General features: G+C 37.4%; 2 protein-coding genes across 2 annotated transcripts; both read left to right on the top strand.

Moving 5' to 3' along the window:
• Window positions 1-8,955: 8,955 nt before the first annotated feature.
• LOC147511909 (protein NRT1/ PTR FAMILY 1.2-like) lies at window positions 8,956-17,571 on the top strand. The gene is made up of 4 exons (XM_086603511.1): window positions 8,956-9,163; window positions 9,540-9,757; window positions 15,663-16,213; window positions 16,293-17,571. The coding sequence occupies exons 1-4, from the start codon at window positions 9,079-9,081 to the stop codon at window positions 17,212-17,214; spliced, it is 1,776 nt and encodes a 591-aa protein (XP_086459637.1). The 5' UTR covers window positions 8,956-9,078; the 3' UTR covers window positions 17,215-17,571.
• A 3,056-nt stretch (window positions 17,572-20,627) lies between these two features.
• LOC147511908 (uncharacterized) lies at window positions 20,628-22,863 on the top strand. Its single transcript, XM_086598600.1, has 5 exons — window positions 20,628-20,748; window positions 20,979-21,581; window positions 21,669-21,769; window positions 21,854-21,925; window positions 22,055-22,863. The coding sequence occupies exons 3-5, from the start codon at window positions 21,763-21,765 to the stop codon at window positions 22,861-22,863; spliced, it is 888 nt and encodes a 295-aa protein (XP_086454726.1). The 5' UTR covers window positions 20,628-20,748; window positions 20,979-21,581; window positions 21,669-21,762.
• Window positions 22,864-23,488: the final 625 nt, after the last annotated feature.

Here is a 23,488-nt window from a genome sequence, read left to right as displayed (position 1 = left end):
GATAGTTATCTATATTCAGTTTAACCTATTATTATTATTATTATTATTATTATTATTATTATTATTAGGAAAATAAAAGAATAAAACACGGGGTGTTATAATATACACACCTTAAAAGGATCTCGTCCCGAGATTCAAGGTAGAGTGTAGATTAACCAAACAAACAGTACGTCAACCAATAAAAATGAGACATACGTGTATACGCAAGTATACACACCTTAAAAGGAATAAACGTAATTAATTTTCTTCAATTGCCAACACTTAATTAAAATCATTCTTTCACAGTTCAACAGATTCATATCATCAACGACTTATACTATGTCCACTATCACATAGGATCAAACACCTACAATGTGATGCATGCACACTGGCTCACACACCAACAATATGCAAGTATACACTGGTTCACACACCAACGATGCATACTAACTCTCTACCATCACATAGGATCAAACACCAACAATGTGTGGTATGCACACTGGATCACACTCCAACGATGTACATGTATACACTGGATCAAACTCCAACGATGCATACAGAGAGATGTTATGTATATTGGATCACACACCAACGATATACATAACTTGGACAATATATAAAAACTTTCAACTCCAACCTTTATCAAAAGGGTTTTCCTTATTCCTTGGGTACATTCCAAATTACTCAAATATGAAATTTTAAAATAACAATTTCTTCTTTAGCCAATACTTACTTAAAATAGAAAACTCCGTTAGGAAAACAACACTATAACATGCTGAACAATTTCAATTATAAATTTCATAAGAGCTAACCGTTAAAACAACCAACATTTTATTTTCATAATTATACGATAAATTCTTACATGCTAAGTACCAATAAAGGAAACTAGCAAACAACAAATTCAAACATACCTAACATTAACCAGTGCAGTTCTTAGCATAGTATCCCAGCTGTCCACATTTATAACACTTGCCTACTAGTTCATTGGGTTTAGAACATCTTCGAATAGTATGTCCAACCTCCCCGCAGTTCAAACAATTACCATCAAATCTCTTTAGCGAAGCACTCACGTCCTTATTCACATGCTTATTGGTTTGCCTATTATATGGGTGATGCTGACTTTTTCTCTGCCCTTGACGTGGTTGACTAGAAATAAGGTGTAAGCTAGCTTGTTTTGGGGCATTCTCTTTAATCTTCTCATCTCTGGGTTTATTATCCAATTGTTTTTATTTAACACGCGATCGAAAGTTTCTGAATCAAAGGGTATCAAATAACTCGATAGATATGGCTCTAGTCCACGGATGAACTTCTGGTTCTTCTTTACTTGGGTATCCACTAGATAAGGAGCATACCTCGATAGTTCATTGAACTTAGTCACGCATCAGAATGCTTTTCCCTCCTTGGGTCGATGAAAGAATTCCTCGCTTAATTGCTCCTTAACAAATTAGGAACAAACCTTCCCTCAAATCTTACCCGAAATCCTCCCAAGTCATAGTTTCCACATCCACATTATCCTTGATAGACCTCCACCAAAATAAAGCTGACCCCTCCAACTGGTGAGAAACCAACTCTTGCTTCTGCACCTCAGTGAGTTGCATCTTAGCAAACACGGACTCACACATAGTAACTCATTTCTCAAAGATCAATGGCCCCTTTCTCTCCCTTGAACTTCCTCGGCCTCCTAAAGTTGCAAAATCCTTGTTTCTCCTAGCAAAAGGATCCCCTAGATTAGCATGTTGACCCCTCTGAATAGTTTGCACCAACTGAGTTAATATTGCTCCCAAATCAACAGATATAGTATTACTTCCAGTAACAGTAACGTCAGTGTCATCTCCAGCCATCACCTTAAAACAAAACGGACTTCTATTAGTACTCCAAACATCTTAAACTCAAACACACCCAACCACCACATTCCGAGGATCACCTAGACCTTCCAAATCTAGGCTAACCTAAGCTCCGATACCAAAATTTCTTCAGCCCGATTTCTAAACCATTAAAAAAAATGAATATCTAAGTATAAATATCTCAAACATCACTATATTTAATTGTCTAAAAACCCAAGCTATGACGGGGTGGATACAACACATGTCAAAACCTAAAACCCACATCATAAAGAATCTTAACAACAAAAATAATCTCCAAAATTCTCTTTATTACTTTATAAAAGTCTATCTTCCATCCCAAAAATCATCAATATAACATTCTAAGAATAAAAGGTCTTCAACATCGTATTCTCATGTCATATGAAAAGAAAACTACGTTATTACATCCTTCCAATAAGAATCAGACCTAAAAAAAAAACTAACGGATTGCTCGGGCAAGAATCCCAAATCAAACGCCGCTTCCACCATCCCTTTCCACCTATGTTCCCAAGAACACACCTACGTTGCCAAAACAAAGCAAACATGGGTAAGCAAAATGGAATTTGCTGGTATGAGTAGACTAACCACATAAAACCATTATCATACTTTAATTATCAAAACAATCACGTTATTTTTCCCATAACTTAATCATTCTCAGCTTGGAAGACAGGTAGTTCCGTCATTTCAACCGGCATAGTTTCTTCCCAAGAAAAACTTCTATTATCTTAACTCATTCTAATACCACGTTTTAATCTCTAAATCATTGAATGAAAACTTACCGATATCCACTACTGTATAAGGGTAGGACCGCATCCCTGCACAAAATATTATTAAGTCCTACCCTCCTGCAAAAGAAAGTTAGAACTTGTATATAACATATGTAGATATCCTATATGTATTCAAAAGTAAGCCCAAACACACTCACATAATCAAATTAATACCACTAACCCGCAAGGCGAATACCTTAGTTCCTCTCTAGGGCAGTCCAAACAATCTGGTCATTCATGACACATTCAATGAATACCCGGGTCATTCATGGCACATTCAATGAATACCCATATATAACGCTAACGGGCCATTTATGACACATTCAATAAATGCCCACTTAACATATGACATAATCAGTCATAAAACTCAAATCCAAAACTTGAGGCGTGAAAAGTTCTAAAAGAGTGCGGTAAATTTGTTTACGCATTATTGAACTTTATTGCATATATTATTTTAGAGAATGGAGGAGTATCTTGATTCATGTATTTTTTATTTACGCGTTATTAATTTCATGGATGCATAAATGTCATAACGTTGCGTATAAAACTAAAATATCACATAGTATTTAATACACATACCCACGTATATATAAAGGTCTTAGCCTAAAGCCAAGCATGCTAATAGCCCTAGACCTATCCTAATAGACCGAATCATAATCCGAGTTGAAAGTCAAAATAGGTCAACTGGTCAAAGTCAACTTTGGTCAACAGTCAACAGTCAACAGTCAACTCTAGTCAAAACCCCAAAGACTAAGGCCCAAAGGGTTTAGTCTTTCACAGGCCCAATCTAACATAACTTTAGCCCAAACTGAAATGTCAAAATTCAAAACACTTAAGCCCAAATTACTAAGTTCGCCCAAGCACAAGCCCGTGCCCAAACCAAAGAAAATTAGAACCGCCCAACACTCTACTTAATCGCCCAAAACAACTTAAACTAAAAGAGCCCCAAACAAAACACCCTAATGCCCAAAAACCAAACTAAGGTCCAAGGCCCAATGAGAACAAACTTTTCGCCCAAGGCCCAACCGACCAAACAAAGTGTCATCTTCTTCACCCCACCCCACACCACCACCGGGTTTGAATTCGCCACCACTGGCCCACCCATCAAACCGATTTTACTCCCCATAAGAAACCCAACCAACATTAATGAAAACAAAAGCCCAAATCATTCAATCTAAACATCACCAAAACTAGATCCGAAGAAATTTCGCCTCCATTAATGGCTTCTTCAAGCTCCACTCAACAAAGACACACACACACAACCAATAACTACTCATCAAACTCCCAACCCACAACCAAAAATAGTTCAAACAAATGTAATAGGATTTCGTTCATGTCCGCGCATTCTCGGCGCCATTAACGCACCTTCGAGCTAGAAATGTTCCTCCACAACCGATCCTACACCCACATCATTCCCATATACCCCGACAGTTCGACCACCCATCTCTAAACTCCCGACAATCCATCAAAGCAAAACAACAAAAAAAAAAAGCGAAGTTTTTATTTGCCACCATTGGCGCCTCATCGAAGCTCCCAACAGTTTCTATCGGATGGATCGACACCCCCCCCCAGGATCACAGTAAATATAATCCTAAAAGTTCAAATAACAAAACTGGACGATTTCTTGCTGCTGGACTCGCGTCGCCGCCATTGACGACTTCCGAGTTCCAACAGTTCCAATACCGATTTCAGATATTCAACAGTTCAAATCAAATCTAAACATATCGACAGAACTAAAAATTATAAAAACACTGGTCGTAAACACTCAACAGTAAAATACGTAAATATTAAACAAACGAAAATCATAGTTTTAGTAGTGGTGAGAGATAAACTCTACTCACCTGTGGAGTTCTCCGATTATCAACCAACTACCAGGAAAAACCTTCCTTTCCTTCCTTCAGTAAAACTCCCATTTTTTTTCTAAAACTCTCGCTGTGTTTTTTTCCCAAAAACTCTATGTGAGAAAACTCCCCAAAAAACAAGGACAACACTTATCCATTTACCTACGGGCTTTTATCCGTATCTGATAGTTATCTATATTCAGTTTAACCTATTATTATTATTATTATTATTATTATTATTATTATTATTATTATTATTATTATTATTATTATGAAAATAAAAGAATAAAACACGGGGTGTTATAATATATATATATATACTTGGCACCCTATGTAACCGACACTAGCGACACACACAACAACTAACAAGCTAAAAACAAATATAGATACTAGTGTCTACAAGGCCAAAGACGTGCTAAAGATGATAGACCCACACTAGTGGCGACTCATAAATTTGGCATATATATGGACACTAGTGTCAATACGTAAAACTTGTGTGTATACGGACACTTCGAATAAAAAAGAATTTAAAATTTGTACTAGTGCAGTTTCATTTATTTTTGTTTACTTAATCAATCATAATTTTATGATATAAATGAAACACTTGCGAAAAATAAACAAACTTCTTAATTATGGACAGTGGATATATACAGTGGAAATTGCTAAAAGAGCATTGGTCAAAATGGTTAATGCATGAAAAGGAAAAAAAAGTCTAGAGCTGATTCCTATCTTGAAGATTTAACATCCATCTTAAACAAGAAGAAGCTTGGCTTACCAAAGATGCGCCGGTCCCAACTGCAAAAAGTTTAGTTGATACAGGTCATAATAACATTTGGAATTGGTGCAAAAGACATTAATTATAAAGGAATAAATGACACTTAAAGCATCTCCTATTAATATAAAAAAAAAAAAAAAAATCATTCTTCATAAAACAAATGAATTAGCTTGGTAATATATAACAGCCACATATATCTTAATCAACACTTAAGAATACAAAATTCGCATATGAAAACTTCCCAATATCCAAAAGAGTATCAAACAGTCAAGCACCTCTTAGCATTATCTACTTTATATACACATTTATCTAGTTCAAATAATATCCTATGTGGAAAGCCACCTACAGACCTACTCAATGAAAATTATATTGTATGTTCTGTATTTCCAGTTAAATTTACACATACTAAAACTAAAACCCGTGGCAAGCTTATTTCCGCAATAAAATGCATACATGAACAAGGCATTACATAAAGTATGCATTGAAAATATTTATATGAAAGGTGCATTCGACCATATATACCTGAGAAGAACTAGAACCATGGGAGAACGGTGCATTTGAATCTTGACAGGTTTCATAAGAAGAAGAAATAAAGTATCATTTCTCCTTTATATTCAGCAAAGGAAAATAGATGTGATAAAACGAGATTCCTTGCAATTTTCTAACATCACTTCTATAACCCTTTTTGGAGGAGGTAATGTGGCAAGTGGAGCCAGAAAAAGCCACAACTAAAGCCTTAGTTGTGAGCCTTAAAAAACACAGTTAACTTAAAATTTGTTAAATTTTGAGAAATAAAAACATACACTTCCGCAATCAGTTCTACATTATTAAACTAGTGTCAAATAGTAACAAACAAACACATAACATTCTAAAAACAATAAAACCATGAATCTCGCTCTATGGAGAAGTAACAAGTCGTTCCCACAAATTAAATTATACTCGCATCTAATATAAGGATCGACAGAGAAAACCACTAGTCCACTGGACACCATATATATTGTCGAAATAATTATGCCGTGAGCCCGTTATTGAGTTGAAAAGATGAATTAGAAAACTACAAGTATGATTTAATTCAAATGGGGCCAGTTATAACAAAGAACTTCGAGCAATGATATGAGAATATTCTTGTGGCTAGCAGACGTGTGAAATGAGATGTGCCAACGTTACAAGGCATGAGAGGCACATCTAAGGGTCACACTCACAAGCACGAGACATTCCTACGCATAATAAAATTTGACATTCAAAATGGTTACAGGTATATTCTTGACTAAACACGGGTATAATAAGATATGCACGCCAAAATATACTAAAAGCATGCATGAGAAGTGCAAGGGCATGCAATACAGTAAAAAATTTGGCTTAGAGGAGTACCAAGAGCAAATGCACTTACGTTTTTGGTTTTTTATTCGACGGTGTGAGAATATTTGTTGCGAGTAAATATAACTTATTATGATAAAAAATGACATTTATATGTTTAGACAACTAACCTATGAAAATAAAATTCATGAAACAAACAAAGGACTTTGAATGAAACCATCTCATATCCTACCAAAGATAAGACCTTTAAACTAAATGTACTGTCATATCCTACCACTGTATTTAAACCATCATTTAAATGCTAGAACACTATGTTGAAATAATTAGAGAATTACATCAACAAAATGTCAGCAAGAAGCTGTATATTTAAAGACCAGAGAACACCAAACCCAAATGCAGTCAAAACTAATTCTAGTGGCTTCAACAAAATTTCAAACTTTATACTTAAGAAACCTAAAAAAAAACAATCAGCTCGCAAGCTTGTATTATCGGTTTCGATATATGAGAAAAGTATCATTAACATTCAATTATTATTCTTACAAAACCCATGACAATTTAATTAGGTCGGATAATAAAATCATGGCAATAGTACAATCACATCAAAATACTACAACAAATAAATAAGCTTTTACATTTTAAGGAATGACGAAACCCTAGACAATGTTAAAAATATAATAAACCCGAAAAATTAAGAAATTGAGCCAATTAAAAAAAAAATGTTTGTTGCACGTTTATCCTAATTATTTGTAAAATTTGTTATCATTATCAATAAAATTTCCACTTAAAAAAAACAACCTTAGATTGAAAATTGAGGTTCAACAATTGAGGTACTTTAAAAAAACGAAAATTGATGAGAGAGAGAGAGACTTGAGGGAGAGAGAGAGATGCAACGACTCTTGCCGATTTTGAGAGAGATTTGAAGCTTACTGTCAAACCACTACCACTAAAGATTTACTGCGAGAGCTCTCCCACAAAAAAGCCTCACTTTCTTCTTATACTAGGGTTAGGGTTAGTGAAAGAAAGAAAGAAATATTAGGCGGGGTAATAAATTATTAGTGAAATATTGGGCGGGCAGAAAACAAGGGCAATCACCTTCTCTCTGAAAATCATCTACTATGGTCACCAGAATTGGAAGAGCACAAAATGTCTCGTCTCTAATTTGGGACGAAAACTTGTGTCATTTAGTCAACCCAAGTCAACCTAAAACTCAACTACAACAGGGTTCAAACAATTTAAGACGGTAGTTACTGTTACTAATTTGAGACGGGTTATATAGTCCCAAGACTGTGTCCTAATTCTTAAATTCTAGTATAGTACGGCCTCTAGGCGGTCCAACCAAGTTTTTTTTTTTTTTTTTTGAATGATTAAATGTCGAAAATTAAAGCCCCATGTAGGCTTAAGATTTGAATGAATTTAAAATACTAAAATCTAATATAAATTATATGCCACTATAACAAAGAGTATGTTTTCATATGAAGTCGATATTCTTCAACTATTACGTATTTTTGTAATAAGTAAGTATTTTTGTTTGTGTTTATTTTTTAAGTTATGACAAATGATTTTCTTCATTTATTGTAGTATAGGTGTGTATTACTATATATATTAGGAAAAAAACCGCCTAGCACCTAGCCCGTCTAGGCGCTTTCCTATCGCCCAACTATCGCCTAGCGTTTTTTAGAACACTAATGAAAGATGTGTGCTACCTAATTCGAAGAAGACATTGTCAATGAATAGAGTATTATTTTTGAAAACAATAAATTATTTGTGGATGTTATTTTTAAAGGTGATTGTGTTCATGTGACTAACACGTGTAATGGTGTAGGTGTACCTCCATGATCATTGAGGTCTATTATCTGCGCTATCGCAAATTGTGTCAAGTTGCTACTGCCATACAAAAACAATTAATTATATATGTTGATCGACAGGGAAACTGGGAAACAATGTAGGCAAGAGGCAGCAGGCTTGGACTATTCACTATGGCATATGATAGCATTATTTTCCAGTTTCGACCCACAAAGAATGCATACTTTGGTCTGATCTCTAATTATTTCGAAAAAAAAAATGGTTGGATCTCTGATGTGTACCATTACCGACTTACTGTATAGTTACTACTTTGGTGGGTTCAATCTTGATGTAGAGGGATTCAAGCTTGATGTGTAATGATATACCTCAATATTGAACCTACCAATTCATCAGATCCATTAAAGCTGATTTAAAGTCAAATATTCTCCGCTGTGAACATGTGTTTTGCCTGAGGGACATTCTCCGGCCTCTGTGTTACTGTGTACAACAACAAACAAGCACCGAGGCACGAGCTGATGATATCGACTAGTCGACGTCCATGCAGTTTAAAAACAAAACAAGACATGAGTTTTGAGTAAAAACAAACCAAAAAATCTCATAGTCGATATCTACGTGACATCTGCATAAAAATCTACTTTCATCACTCTCAAGTTCTACCTACATATAATTACAAAGCAGAGAAGAAGGGCATAACAACAGAAGATAGAATGAACTACACAGTTACTTAGAAAAACATGGAGGACAATTGCAACCAAAATGATTCCAAACAAGAGGTTTCAATTCAGAAGGGTGGTCTTAGAACCATGCCTTTCATCATAGGTATGTTTTCCCTCATATCAACACCTATCAAAACATACAAAAGCACATCATAACATCATACGCACACTGCACACATCATGAGTAAATTCAATGACCTTGAATATGTCTCCTCTCATACAAACATGACATACATCAGTTATAAATCTTAATCAGATATACATCAACATAATAAATCATATTCATATGCATGACAGTCAAGTAATTCAAGTGTCCAGGACGTTTACTACAGGTATTTATGTCTTCCCTAACGCGTATATACCTACAACATCCACCGTGATTCATGTGCACATCACTTGTGTATTTACTTTTCTGAATGAGTAAATAGTGTGTTGGAACAGAACTGACATGTGTATTGGTAATTGGTTTGATTTTGCAGTAAACCAGTCTTTTGAACGGCTAGCAACTATGGGGCTTCGGCCAAATATGATCTTATACTTCGTCAATGTGTATCGCATGGATAGTGCCACCGGCGCAAGCCTTCTATCTCTGTGGTCTTTTTTGTCAGACTTACTGTCAGTTCTGGGGGCTTTCATCTCAGATTCTTATTTGGGCCGATTTCGAGTAATTGTCTTGGGATCGTTCGTTAGTCTTGTTGTAAGTATTCAATGCAGTCTTGTAGAATCCCAACTGTTGCCCGAAAAATCCCAATATTGGATTAGTTCATTAAAGTTTCTGTAAAGTGATTCAAGCACTACTAATAAACGTGAGGCTGTTGTGAATAATTAACTGCGGAAACAACGTTACCCACACCAAACGGATCAATCCTACACAAAGATTGATCTTTCTCAATAGACAAGACTTCAACACCCTCCAAACAATATCCCAACACTTCTCAATATCAAATAACAAGCATATGAAATAAAACAATCAATGTAAAAGAAGAACAAACCACAAGACGAGATATATCGTGGTTCGGCACTTGCCTACTTCCACACCGCGAAGTTCCAAGCTTTACTAGATGTCCGAGTAACCGACACAAGTCTCTCTCAATTCACTCACAAAGAATGAACACTCAACTCACAAAGAATTATTCTCTTGTAATCACTCTTTTCTTGGTTTTGGAAAAGTTAGGTTTTCCAAAACTGATTTTGTTTTTATACCAAAACCAAAAATCGCGATTCTTGTAAGGCGAGGCCAAAAGACTCGAAGCTGGCTCCCTTTGAGGCGGGTCGCGCCAAAATCATCGAGACCGAGCGCTGGCGCCGCTTCTTTGAGCGCGCGGTCGCTAAATCATCGGAGTCACGAAGGCGAAGTCGCGCTTTACTCGAAGCGCTGGCGCTCGATCGTGAGAAACGAAATTTTCTACATTCTCCACCTCGGTGAGGTTTTAACACATAAAACCGAAATTTAACACATCCAAAGAAGATCACATCCAAGTAGGAACACCTCCAAAGAAGGAAGACTTCGCGATCCAACCGCCTCGGCGGCTATGCCCACACGTGGGCTCTCTTTCAAACATGTAGGATTTGGAGCAAGTCCAAACAAAGTGTTGGAACTTAACTCCGGTGACAACTTTCGTCAACATATCAGCAGGATTGTCATGGGTGTCTACTTTCTCAAGTGCTACATCACCATCCTCAACTACATCCCGTATAAAGTGATATCGGACATCGATATGCTTGGTTCGACCATGATGAACTTGGTTCTTCGCCAAATGAATAAAGCACTCGACTATCACAATACACAACAACACCGTTTCGCTTCAATACCCAAATCATCTAGAAGACCTCGAAGCCATAGTGCCTCTTTTCACCGCCTCGCCATCGCCATATACTCGCCTCGGTTTAGATAGAGCAATCAGAAATTGTAGCATAGACCTCCAACTAACCGGTGCACCATGCATCATAAACACATAACCGAGTCGATCGTCGCCTATCTAGATCACCGCATAATCAGAATCCACAAACCCACCGACATAACAAGTGCCTCCACCATAAGCTAATCCCACATCCAAAGTACCCTTCGGTACCTTAGTACCCATTTCATCGCCTCCCAATGCCGCTTCCCGTGATTTGCCATATACCCGCCACAACACTAATCGCCTGCGGAAATGTCCGGGCGCAGTGCACACCATAGCATACATCAAACTACCCACGGCACTTGCATAAGGAACATTAGCCATATGCTTTTGTTCCTCCACCGAACTAGGAGAGAACTTAGTGAAAGCCTAAAATGCCCAAATAAAGGAGTAGAAACCCGACTTTGCATTCTCCATACCAAATCGAGAAATTACTTTCTCAATGTATTTCTTCCGAGATACAACTATCCGCCGCTTCTTCCTATCTCTCACAATCTCCATGCCCAAGATCTTCTTAGCTCCACCTAAGTCTTTCATCTCAAACTCGAGCTAAGTTGAGATTTCAACTTGTCTATCTCCACCATGCTTTTGGAAGCAATAAGCATGTCATCCACATAAAGCAGAAATAGATGAAGTCATTACCACGAAGCCTTCTAAAGTAGACACGCAAATATCATACTTACTTCGGTGTACTCATGTTGCATCATGAATGTGTCAAAGCGCTTTGTACCATTGCTCCCATAATTGCTTTAACCCGCATGGTGACCGATTCAATTTGCATACATAATCTTCTTTCTCAGCAACGACAAACCCTTCAGGTTGTCTCATATAGATCTCTTCTTCCAAGTCCCCATGCAAGAAAGCAGTTTTCACATCAAGTTGCTCTAACTCCAAGTTGAAGTGAGCAACTAGACTCAATAACACACGAATGGACGTATGTTTGACCACCGGGGAAAATACCTCATTGTAGTCGACTCCTTCCTTCTTTGAAAAACCCTTTGCTACCACTCTTGCCTTGTACCCAGTACTGTCGGACTCAGGAAGGACCTCTTTCTTTCTGAACACCCATTTACTGCCGATAGTCCTTTTGCCCTTTGGCAATAAAACTAGGTCCCATGTGTGATTTTTATCAAGAGATTCCATCTCTGCTTGCATAGCTACCAACCAATCTCTGTAATGAGCATCTCTAACAGCTTCCTTGAAGCTATCTGGCTCATCATCTTCGATATTCAGTGCATATGCCACTAAATCCACCTGACCATAGTGTTTCACCGGCTTCTCATGCCCATACTTGTGCACTTCTTTAACTTGTCTCTCGTGGCTGGGTCAGCCACTACAAGTTGGGATGCTCATGCTCTTCTTCCCCGTTGCGTGTGGTTCCATGATTTGGTATCTCATCATGATCTAACCAAATATCTCGCTGATCAAACAACTCAAGCTCGGTGGCTTGAACTTCTATAGACTCACCATTCTCGCCCTACTTCCGAAACTTCTTGAAGATAACACGGAAGTCTCATCAAAGGTAACATCTCTGGCGACCAGAACTTGTGGTCTTCTAGACACCACAATCTGTATCCCTTTTTACCCCATTTTAAAAGCTAAGAATATGGCCTTCTTAGCTCTAGGATCTAGCTTGCATTGTCCCTCACATGGTAGTAAGTCAGCCGATCCAAACACTCATGAAAATACTATAATCACCGGGTTACCCGACCACACCTCATGGGTGTCCTGCAATTTATGGTCGGTAATCGGTGACCTATTAATGCGGGTAACACGCCATGGACACCGTGATCCGCCCAATACTCTTTTCCTAGACCGGCATTAGATAATAAACATCTTGCTCTTTCAAGCAAAGTTCTATTCATCCTCTCTCCATTCCATTCCATTCTCGGCGTGCCCGCGTCCCCGATTAATCGGCAATTCCGGTATTTAGCGCAAGAACTCTTGGAAAGGTCCATAGGTATACTCAGTACCATTGTCAGACCGTAATGTCTTTACCTTCCTATCTGTGTGATTCTCAACCATTGCCTTCCACTTCTTAAATGTCTCAAACACTTCATCTTTCGATTTCATCATATACACCCACACATACGAAAGTATGATCATCAATGAATGAGACATAATAGCGGTTACCTCCCTTGGAAGCCACCCTGGAGGGTCCCCAAACATCCGTATGCACATAATCAAGGATGCCTGTTGTCGTGTGCTTGCTTGACTTGAACTTGACTCTGCACTGCTTCCCATAGACGCAATGCTCACAGAACCCCATACTTGGCTTCTTCAAGTTCTTCAAGAGCCCTCGCTTGCCTGACTCGGACAAACCCTTTTTTCACTCATATGCCCTAAACGCATATGCCACATCTTAGTGCACTCAGAATCATTACTACATGCACCCACTGCTACATCGCCTATCACCGTACTACCAATCAGAGTATACAAGGTTCCATATTTTTGACCCTTCATAACAACTAAAGAGCCATTAACAATATTTAGGACTCCACCTTCGCCCACAAATTTGTGGCCTTTGGAATCCAAGGTACCAAGAGAAATAAGACTTTTCTTTAGCTCAGGAACATGTCTCACATCGGTTAGAGTCCTCACTACACCATCATACATCTTGACCCGTATAGTTCCAATTCCTACCGCCTTACAAGCAACGCCATTACCCATTAAAATAGAACCACCATCAATGCTCTCATAAGAAGTAAACCACTTTCTATTCGGGCACATATGATAGGAACATCCGGAATCAAGGATCCACCTCTCGGTCATATAGTCTTGTGTGGACACACGTAGACCTAACTCATCCTCTTCAGAGCACGAAGCATAATTTGCCTCAAATTTTGCCTTACCTTTCTTCCGACCCTCTCTTTGTTCTCTTTCTTGGTGAGGACAATTACTTGCGTAATGTCCTTTTTCATTGCAATTGTAGCCTTTGTACATGTTTTAAAGGCTTCTTTGACTTGGACCTAGAATTATCATTACTTGAATAATTCTCGTTTCGCATCAATTTCCTCTTGCCACTAGCCCCTGACTTGCATCAATGCTATTCTCTACACGTGTCTTCTTCATCAACTCATAAGAAAGAAGTGCACTCTGAACTTCGTCAAGATCGACGACTTCTCTGTTCATGAATGTAGTCATTAGATGCTCATAGCTTTCTGGCAAGGAGAATATTAAACATGCCGCTTGATCCTCATCATCCATCTTCATACCAACATTCAAATAATCCGCTAGACGTCGACGGAACTCACTAACGTGCTCTTGCATCGTTGAACCATCGACCATCATGTACCGATAAAGACGCTTCTTAAGGTACATCTTGTTCGTCATGCTCTTGGTCATATACATAGACTCTAGTTTGAGCCAAATACCGGCAAAATATTTTCTCCCATCACACTATACATGACCTCATTAACAAGACATAACCGGATTGATGAACAAGCCCAAGATCGAACTCTTTCCAATCATCATTACTCATACATTCGCGCGCCTTAGATTTAATCCCCTTCAAAGCCTTGTGCAAACCTTGTTGGATGAGGATGTCCTTTACTTGGACTTGCCAAATCCCAAAGTTATTCTTCCCATTAAACTTCTCTACTTCAAACCTTGCGTTTGACATCTTGGGAGCCATCTTTCAAGTTACACACAATAACCCAAAAGAAACAGTTTCACCTCGAATTTAATCAACACCTTGTCTACACAAATTTTTAGTACTAAACTCAAAATCCTGGGTCGAGATACCTACGCCTCGATACCAATTGTTATGAATAATTAACTGCGAAACAACGCGTTACCCATTGACCAAACGGATCAATCCTACACAAAGATTGATCTTTCTCAATAGACAAGACTTCAACACCCTCCAAGCAATATCCCAACACTTCTCATATCAAATAACAAACATATGAAATAAAACAATCAATGTAAAAGAAGAACAAACCACAAGACGAGATATATCGTGGTTCGGGAATTTGCCTACTTCCACAATCAGCGAGTTCCAAGCTTTACTAGATGTCCGGAGTAACTGATTACAAGTCTCTCTCAATTCACTCACAAAGAATGAACACTCAACTCACAAAGAATTATTCTCTTGTAATCACTCTCTTTCTTGGTTTTTGGAAAAGTTAGGTTTTCCAAAAAACTGATTTTGTTTTATACCAAAACCAAAAATCGCGGTTTCTTGTGAGCGAGGCCCCCGCAAAAGACTCGAAGCGCTGGCGCCGCTTCCTTTGAGCTGGTCGCCAAAATCAACGAGACCGACCGAGGCGGCGCCTTGAGAGCTGGTCGCTAAATCACTGGAGTCACGAGCGAAGTCGCCCTCTCGAGCTGGCACGCCTCGATCGTGAGAAACAGAAATTTTCTCTACAGAGGCGCCACAGGCCAAAGTACATGCTTCGAGAAAACATCAATATAACAAGCATAGTATTACTCTGTCGATAATCTTAAGCCAATGCATTCAAGAAACAATAGTGCAGCTTCACTGTTTATTTGGATACTGGAGTTATCGTGCTAAGCTTTGGTAAATTGGCAGTTTACTAAAAGTTTTGTAAATTGGCAGTAGTCTGGAATTCTCAAGCTGAAAGCTGTGCATCATGTTCTACTGTTCTTAGCCATGTTTAACACTTCGTTAACATATCCGAGATACTGTCTTGATAGATCTTATATCAAACAAATGATTTTCACTACTTTGTGATACAGGGGATGACCCTGCTATGGTTGACAGCAATGATACCACAGGCAAAGCCTGCTCCATGTGACTCGCCTCACATCCGCTGCCATGATCCAACACTTGGTCAACTAGCTCTCCTACTGTCATCTCTTGTGTTCATGTCAGTTGGATCTGGTTGCATTAGACCATGTGCCCTTGTTTTTGGTGCAGATCAGTTGGTTAAAACAGACAACCCTCAGAAGAATGAGAGAATCTTACAGAGCTACTTCAACTGGTACTATGCTTCCATTGGACTTTCATCCATCATTGCATTGACTGTCGTAGTATACATTCAAGATCATTTTGGGTTGAGAGTGGGTTTTGGAGTTCCTGCCCTTCTCATGTTGTCATCTGCTATCTTCTTCTTGGTGGGTTGTCCTTTATATGTCAAAGTAAGGATCCATGAAAGCTTGTTTACTGATCTTGCTCAAGTGATTGTGGCCGCTTTTAGAAATAGAAATCTAGCATTCCCACCAGAAAACTTAAACGGACTACGCTATGACAGCAACAACCTATTTGTTGCACCGTCTAACAAACTAAGGTATTACCATCATCCTGTCACCAGTTTTTTTACCATCAATGTCTATATCAATATGACCGTTGCTCTTAGTATCATGTAGGTTCCTTAACAAAGCATGCATCGTAAGAAATCCTGATGAAGATTTCAGTTGTGATGGTTCAGCTGTTGAACCATGGGAACTATGCAATGTTGATCAAGTGGAAGGGCTAAAAGCACTTATCAGAGTCATCCCCATTTGGTCAACCGGTATCATGATCTTCACAACTCTCGGTCAATTTTCTATCACAGTACTCCAAGCAAACTGCATGGATAGACATATTACTTCTAGCTTTCAGATTTCGTCAGGCTCCTTTGGTTTGTTTGTTGCTATCGTTGCAACACTTGCAATGGTCTTCTATGGCCAAGTAGTTATTCACCTAGTGACAAAGTATAGACAACAACCACGTGGTGTTAGGCCTACACTACGAATGGGGATTGGATCACTTATCTCATGCTTAGCCATGGCATCGGCAGCAATTGTGGAGAGTATTCGACGAAGAACTGCAATCGAAGAGGGTTTATCGGATCAGCCTAGAAGTGTTGTCAAAATGTCTGCTATGTGGTTAATACCACAATTAAGCCTGATTGGCTTTGCTGAGGGTATTTATGGTGTGGCGCAACTAGAATTCTATTACTCTGAACTCCCGAAGACCATGTCTACCTTAGGAATGGCTCTTTTCACACTAGGAACTGCTTTTGCAGGCTTGTTTGGGAGTCTTCTTTTCACTATTGTGGACACTGTTACAAAGAGAGGGGGGGAGGTAAGCTGGTTATCAACGAATTTGAACAAGGGTCACTATGACTACTATTACGCTCTCCTTACGTTCTTGAGTCTACTCAACTTTGTTTATTTTCTTGTTTGTTGTCGCGCTTATGAACCTTGCGAAGATATGAGAACTAAGGCTCCCAATGAAAGGGATGAGTTGAAAAAGGAATTGTTGTGTAAGTCTAACGATCACTTCCCCAGTACCTCATTAGCCTAGCTTAATTGTGGGAAAGTCTGATGACTAAAGTTTTATCTCATGTGCCTATGTTATATATACACTAATACAGTAATACTATATGATATGGAAAAGGAAATGTGGAAACTCTTTGAGATTCAACTTATGTTTTTCGGATGGTTTGGTTCGCAAGTTTGCTGAGATCAAAGTCAAAAGTACTTGCCAAATATCAGACTGGAGTATGCAGTAGGGTCAATTGGCCACACTCTTGAAATTAAAGCTTAAGAGATAGAGAGTAAATTGTCGACAAATGAGGAAATTCTAGCAGAAAAGAAGAAGACGATAATGGATTTGACTCTACTCGCGATGAATAAATGTTTATCTTTTTGATGCTTGGCATATATAATGTGCAATCGGTACTGCTTGTTATCACATTTTTCCTCTTAACATATTATATTTCGGAGCCTGTTATATGAACTCTTCAAATGAACTCCACCACTAAAAGTAAATTTATAAGATGGTCTTTTCATAACGGAGAATCTCTCTACAAAAAATCAGCTCAAACGAAAATATTTAACCTTGTCAAAATTTGTTTTGAAATTTGAGAAATCTTGACCGTTGAATAATTTTATAACATTGTAAGCAAATTTTAGTAAGTCTAGACATCTTTAAAAATGCTGAATTTTTAAAAGGATAATCTTTATTATGGGGAGAACATCTCAACCAAAAACCAATTTCTAATTTATTCTTTTTTATAGTGGAATTTTTTTAGAGTTCTTATAAATACTTGATCGAGCACCTAATCCAATTTCCATTGACTTTTATTTCATGGTGATCTCTAGGATGTTGAGATAGATTAGGCCCGCTAGGATGTTACAGCTCTGGATACTGAGATGATGTCTTAATAAACTAATGGATGGTAGATCAACGGACTCCATATATTATTGGTAAATTATATTGGTAGTAACACAGAACTTGAAACTTGTCTTATTTAAATGACACTTACTAATTGCTTATGCATACTAGCCATCTGGGCACGCTCAATGAGTAAGTACACATATTCCCATTTTTCCTCTTAACATATTATATTTCGGAGCCTGTTATATGTTATATGAACTCCACCTTATATGAACTCTTCAAATGAACTCCACCACTAAAAGTAAATTTATAAGATGGTCTTTTCATAACGGAGAATCTCTCTACAAAAAATCAGCTCAAACGAAAATATTTAACCTTGTCAAAATTTGTTTTGAAATTTGAGAAATCTTGACCGTTGAATAATTTTATAACATTGTAAGCAAATTTTAGTAAGTCTAGACATCTTCAAAAATGCTGAATTTTTAAAAGGATAATCTTTATTATGGGGAGAACATCTCAACCAAAAACCAATTTCTAATTTATTCTTTTTTATAGTGGAATTTTTTTAGAGTTCTTATAAATACTTGATCGAGCACCTAATCCAATTTCCATTGACTTTTATTTCATGGTGATCTCTAGGATGTTGAGATAGATTAGGCCCGCTAGGATGTTACAGCTCTGGATACTGAGATGATGTCTTAATAAACTAATGGATGGTAGATCAACGGACTCCATATATTATTGGTAAATTATATTGGTAGTAACACAGAACTTGAAACTTGTCTTATTTAAATGACACTTACTAATTGCTTATGCATACTAGCCATCTGGGCACGCTCAATGAGTAAGTACACATATTCCCCTTTACATCAGTATTTAGCAAAAATCAAATAAAGAAAGTAGTGTCAAATTTCAGCATAATCAGTAAAAAAAACAATACAATGCGTGCAAAAAAAGGAGATTTGCAAAGTTGGACATTGTGTACAGAGATTTTGTTTGATTACAAACAAACAAAAACTGCAAAAAATTACAAACAAAAGTAGGAGGTTGGTACTGTATGCTTCTGCTTAAATGTCTAACAAAGGATATACCGAAGAGAGACCAAACACGTACAAATGCTATAGCCTATATGCCATATGTGCACCTGTTATAGAGATAATCTCAGTAATATTGTTAGTACTTAGAAAAAAGATTATTCATAATATATATTACCTATATGTGCAGATGAAAAAGATGAAAAGTCGTCAAGATAAAAGTCACCTCCAAAAAAACCACTACATTTAAATCTGACACCCAAAAGAAGTAGAAAATGAGTTAAACAATGCAATCACATAAACTCATTCTCTCTCCACGCACACACACATAGAGTCTAATACCTTTCAGTTGTCGATCAAATCCTTCAAAATCACATTGCCTTTCTTTTGCTCACTAATATAAACCAAAGCACCTTTTCTAATCTCATTATTTACATTGTCTGAAACTTTAATATACACCAAAAAGTGGTACCTGCAAAAATTGACAGGAGGAAAGCATGAACTTCATAGTAATTGGCAGTTCAAGTAAATAGAAAAGTAGAACAACACACAACTATTTGATAATGGAAAAGATGTAGCGAGAAAAAAATATATATACAGTATACATATCTATGGATAAAATATATAATACAACCAATAGTTTGGACCATACTACTCCATTTCAATTGGTACCAAATGAAATCAATTTTTTGGTGGAGACACATGCCATTGTACACACCAATTCAACCGGCATCAAATGAGATCAATTTACTCCAATTCAATTCGAATGTACTCTCGATTCCTCAATATTAGGGCATCACCAATGGAGCTAGATACAAACCTTTATCTTACGGACCTTTAAAAAAAACTTCCAAGGTAGTCTCTAAATAGGCTTTCAATTTTATCATCTTGTATATGTCTTTATTCTTATAGATTTTTTGAAGGAAACCCATAATTTTTGCACATAACTCAACTTAAAAACTCACATGATGTCGTGACTTCGGTTGAATCAAATTTCTGTTATTCTCTTTGTTTTTAAAAAGGAAAAATTTAGCTCCTTTTTATTGCTCCTTATTCATACGTGTTGCTCCAAAGATCTAACGTGGACACCGTTGGATTGGGTACCACTTTTGTGGGAATAGGGAGTCATTGGACTCAGCCCTAAGTAAGTAGGGTTAAGGGGAAATATCCTAAACAAGACAAGAAAAGTGCCCATTCTTCTCAATCCAAGCAAAACACTCAATTTTGACCAATTCAACAAAAAATGGACACTTTTGGCCTTTGTACTTGGGAGACAAACTCTCTCTCTCTTCTTACACAACCTGCAACACTCTCTCTCCCACGTGTTGTGACCTTACAGTCAACACATACCACAAGATCATCTTAAAGATTTGCACAAAAAATTCGGACTGTTAGATTAAAGTCGAATTAGAAGAAAAAAATGGTAGCATTTTGTTTAGTGTAGAGAAGTAACTATCACTTATTGAAGGTAGCAATAAATTAAATACCTATCAGCATCTTTTATGTCATTGCCACACAAACAGTTTATACCTCGGTTTTCGCACTCCCAAACTCCAAAATTTTGTGCAAACCTCAAAAACACAAAAAACTTGTTATACTTTCTTCTCTTTTCTCATTGTCTTCCCCCTTTTTGATTTGTTTAAGATAATAATGGAAGAAAACAATAACACACACATCCACAAAGGTAAAGGTTAGGGTCTCTAAAGGTTATTCTTGTTTTCTTCTTATTTTATATATGTTGTTTTGCATGGGTTGCTACTGCCGTGGTTGTGCTATGTTTTGGAGGTGGTCCAAAAGTTTTATCTATCAAGCATTTACTAGGGTTCCCCATTTACTATCTAGTATTTATTGTAGATTTTGTGCCATAAATATGGGAGCTTTTACTGTTTTAAAAACTTTTTTTTTGGTTTTCAGGTGGTACTTTGGAAGTTCTAATTTATTATGGTGGTGAAATGAAAATCGATAAGCATGGTGTGTATAGGTATGTTGGTGGTGAGGTTAAACTGAGGGTGTTCTGTAAGACAGCATCGTATGAAGGCTTTGTTAGTATTGTTAAAGATGCTTGTTCAAATAGTAGAGTGGAGTTTTTATTGTGGTACTTGATGAGTAAGAACCCATGTAGAATCGACTATGAAACAGATTATCTAAACATGATCAAGAGACATGAAATGTATCCAACCAAAGCTATGAAGATATGGGTTATTAAGGAAGAAAGTCTTGCAAGATTTGTTGTTCAAAGAAGTCAAGGAAAAAGTGTTGCTATGAAGAAAAAGATTCATGTTGAATTGAAGAATCCAAATGTGCATGTTGTATTGAATGATGAGCCTGTTCAGTTGAAGCACAAGTCTACCACATCATCTCCTAGATTAAGCAAATTGAAGAATCCAAATGTGTGTATTGAGTTATTTAAAGAAAAAGTTGAAAACCATCCACAACCATCTCCTGTAAAGCAGAGTTTGTTGAATCAAAAGGCATTAGCGCGTAAGAGGCCTTTCGCGCTAGTAGATGAACCTATAGGTACGTAACACATTTTGTTTCTGTTTTATTTGCTGATAGTCATTGGTTTAATTAGTTGCTCACATTGTGGCATTTTGTATTCCCAAGATAATCCACTTGAACAACAAAGTGAGAGAGATCATACAATCGCCAAAGATGTGGTTCCTAAAGAGCCCCACAGTTTTGCTACTTATCAAAGGTTATGGCAGGTAATTGAGTGTCTTTGTTATAACTTGTACCATGTTGCTGATAGATATTTGCATAAATGTTGACTATTAGGTGACCACATGCAGATTTCTTTCCGGAGGCTACTTCAAATAAGTATAATGTGACTACTTCTTCCACTGGAGTACTTCATTCAGATGGTAAAAATGAACAGATTATACCTCCATCTTTCGTGGCTAAAGATAAACTGGGAATTTTATTGTTGTGTTGTCAGTTGTTTCTTCTTATAGTTAGACTTGCTAACGGTACCTGTATGCATTGCTTCTCAGTGCTAGAGATTGTCACTGATAATGAGGAGGCAGATGAAGATGACTTTGATTCACAACAACCATATGGAGGTACACAAGACATGCCTGAGGAATATAGAATTAGCACAAATGCCACTGATGATGACAGTGATAAGGACGTCGTGACTTTATTAGTGGTTGGTGTAAGAAGTGATCCAATTGAAATAGATTCGGAAGTTCAAATGGCTGCTAATGCAGATCAATGGTTCACACCTACTCGAAGTGAAGTTCAAGTGGATGTTGTTGCAGATCAATGGTTCACACCTAATCGAAGTGAAGTGGATGTTGATATAGATATGTGGTCTACTCCTAACCGTAGTCAACAATATTTTTGGGGCGACACTCCAATAACAATCATTGACGATGAAGATGAAAGAAGCGATCTTGGCTTTCAATTGGATGGGATGGTAGATGTCAATATTGCTGATCATGCAGAAAATGTAAATAATCTTGGTTTTGATCTATTGCATTCCCCTCAAATTCATGAAGAACCCATGCAAGAAACAGGAAAGGATGACGATCAAATTATGCACCAAAGTGTTGTACAGAAGTTCATACCCCCCAAAGTTGATCAGCATTACGCCACTCATGATGAGCTCATCAAAGACATGAAATCTTATGCAGTGGCAAACATGTTTAATTTGCATCGTGCACAAACTTCAACGCGAAGAGTGGTCATGAAGTGTAAGGCTCCTGGCTGTACGTTTCATCTTTATGCAAAACCCACGACTGCCTCTGATAAATTGGTTATTAGCACCTTAAGAGCAGCTCACACTTGTGCACAATATTAGGATGTTGCAACAAATCCACAAGCAAACACGTCATGGGTAGCACAAATAGTTAATGCAAAACTTAGGGATAACGAAGAACTGTAGCCAAAACATTTACAACAGGAGGTTAAAGGAATCCACCATACTGAAATATCATATAAGATCGCTTGGAAAGCAAAGCAAATTGCACTGAACAAGGTAGAAAACAAAGAATGAGGTAATACATGTCCTGTCAACAATATGTTTACTAACACGTAGCAAGTGGTAGTTTAAACTTTGTGTGTTATCTTTTCCATGTAGATTACAGGTAGCTTCAACACTTGTACTATCAGCAACACGTTTAATAACACGTAGCAAGTGGTTGGTTTTTACTCAGTTTGTTATATTTTTCATGCAGATTAGAGGTAGTTTCAGTCAATCATATCAAATGTTGCCTACTTATTGCAAAGAGCTTAAAAAGATTGATCCATGTTGTTTCACCGAGATACAGATAACGCCACATGAGCACAAATTTGAACATTTCTTTTGGAGTTATGGCATCACAGTTCGTGCTTACAAAAGATGTCTCTGTCCTTTGGTTATGATTGATGGTACGTTCTCGAAAGGTAGGTACAAGTATGTAATACTCACAGCCCTTGCTGTTGAT

Source organism: Coptis chinensis, chromosome 3, assembly GCF_015680905.1.
Source record: "Coptis chinensis isolate HL-2020 chromosome 3, ASM1568090v1, whole genome shotgun sequence".
NCBI classification, from domain to species: Eukaryota; Viridiplantae; Streptophyta; class Magnoliopsida; order Ranunculales; family Ranunculaceae; genus Coptis; species Coptis chinensis.
This window is presented reverse-complemented; position numbering and strand designations above follow the sequence as displayed.

What these genes read in the sequence shown, in the direction of transcription:
- LOC147511908 (XM_086598600.1), top strand. An exon ending in TGGAGTACTTCATTCAGATG is followed by an intron (nt 21,926 to 22,054) that starts GTAAAAATGAAC and finishes ATTGCTTCTCAG; the next exon opens with TGCTAGAGATTGTCACTGAT.
- LOC147511909 (XM_086603511.1), top strand. Translation starts at nt 9,079, where the DNA reads ATGGAGGACAATTGCAACCAAAATGATTCCAAACAAGAGGTTTCAATT. An exon ending in GATCGTTCGTTAGTCTTGTT is followed by an intron (nt 9,758 to 15,662) that starts GTAAGTATTCAA and finishes TTTGTGATACAG; the next exon opens with GGGATGACCCTGCTATGGTT. An exon ending in GCACCGTCTAACAAACTAAG is followed by an intron (nt 16,214 to 16,292) that starts GTATTACCATCA and finishes AGTATCATGTAG; the next exon opens with GTTCCTTAACAAAGCATGCA.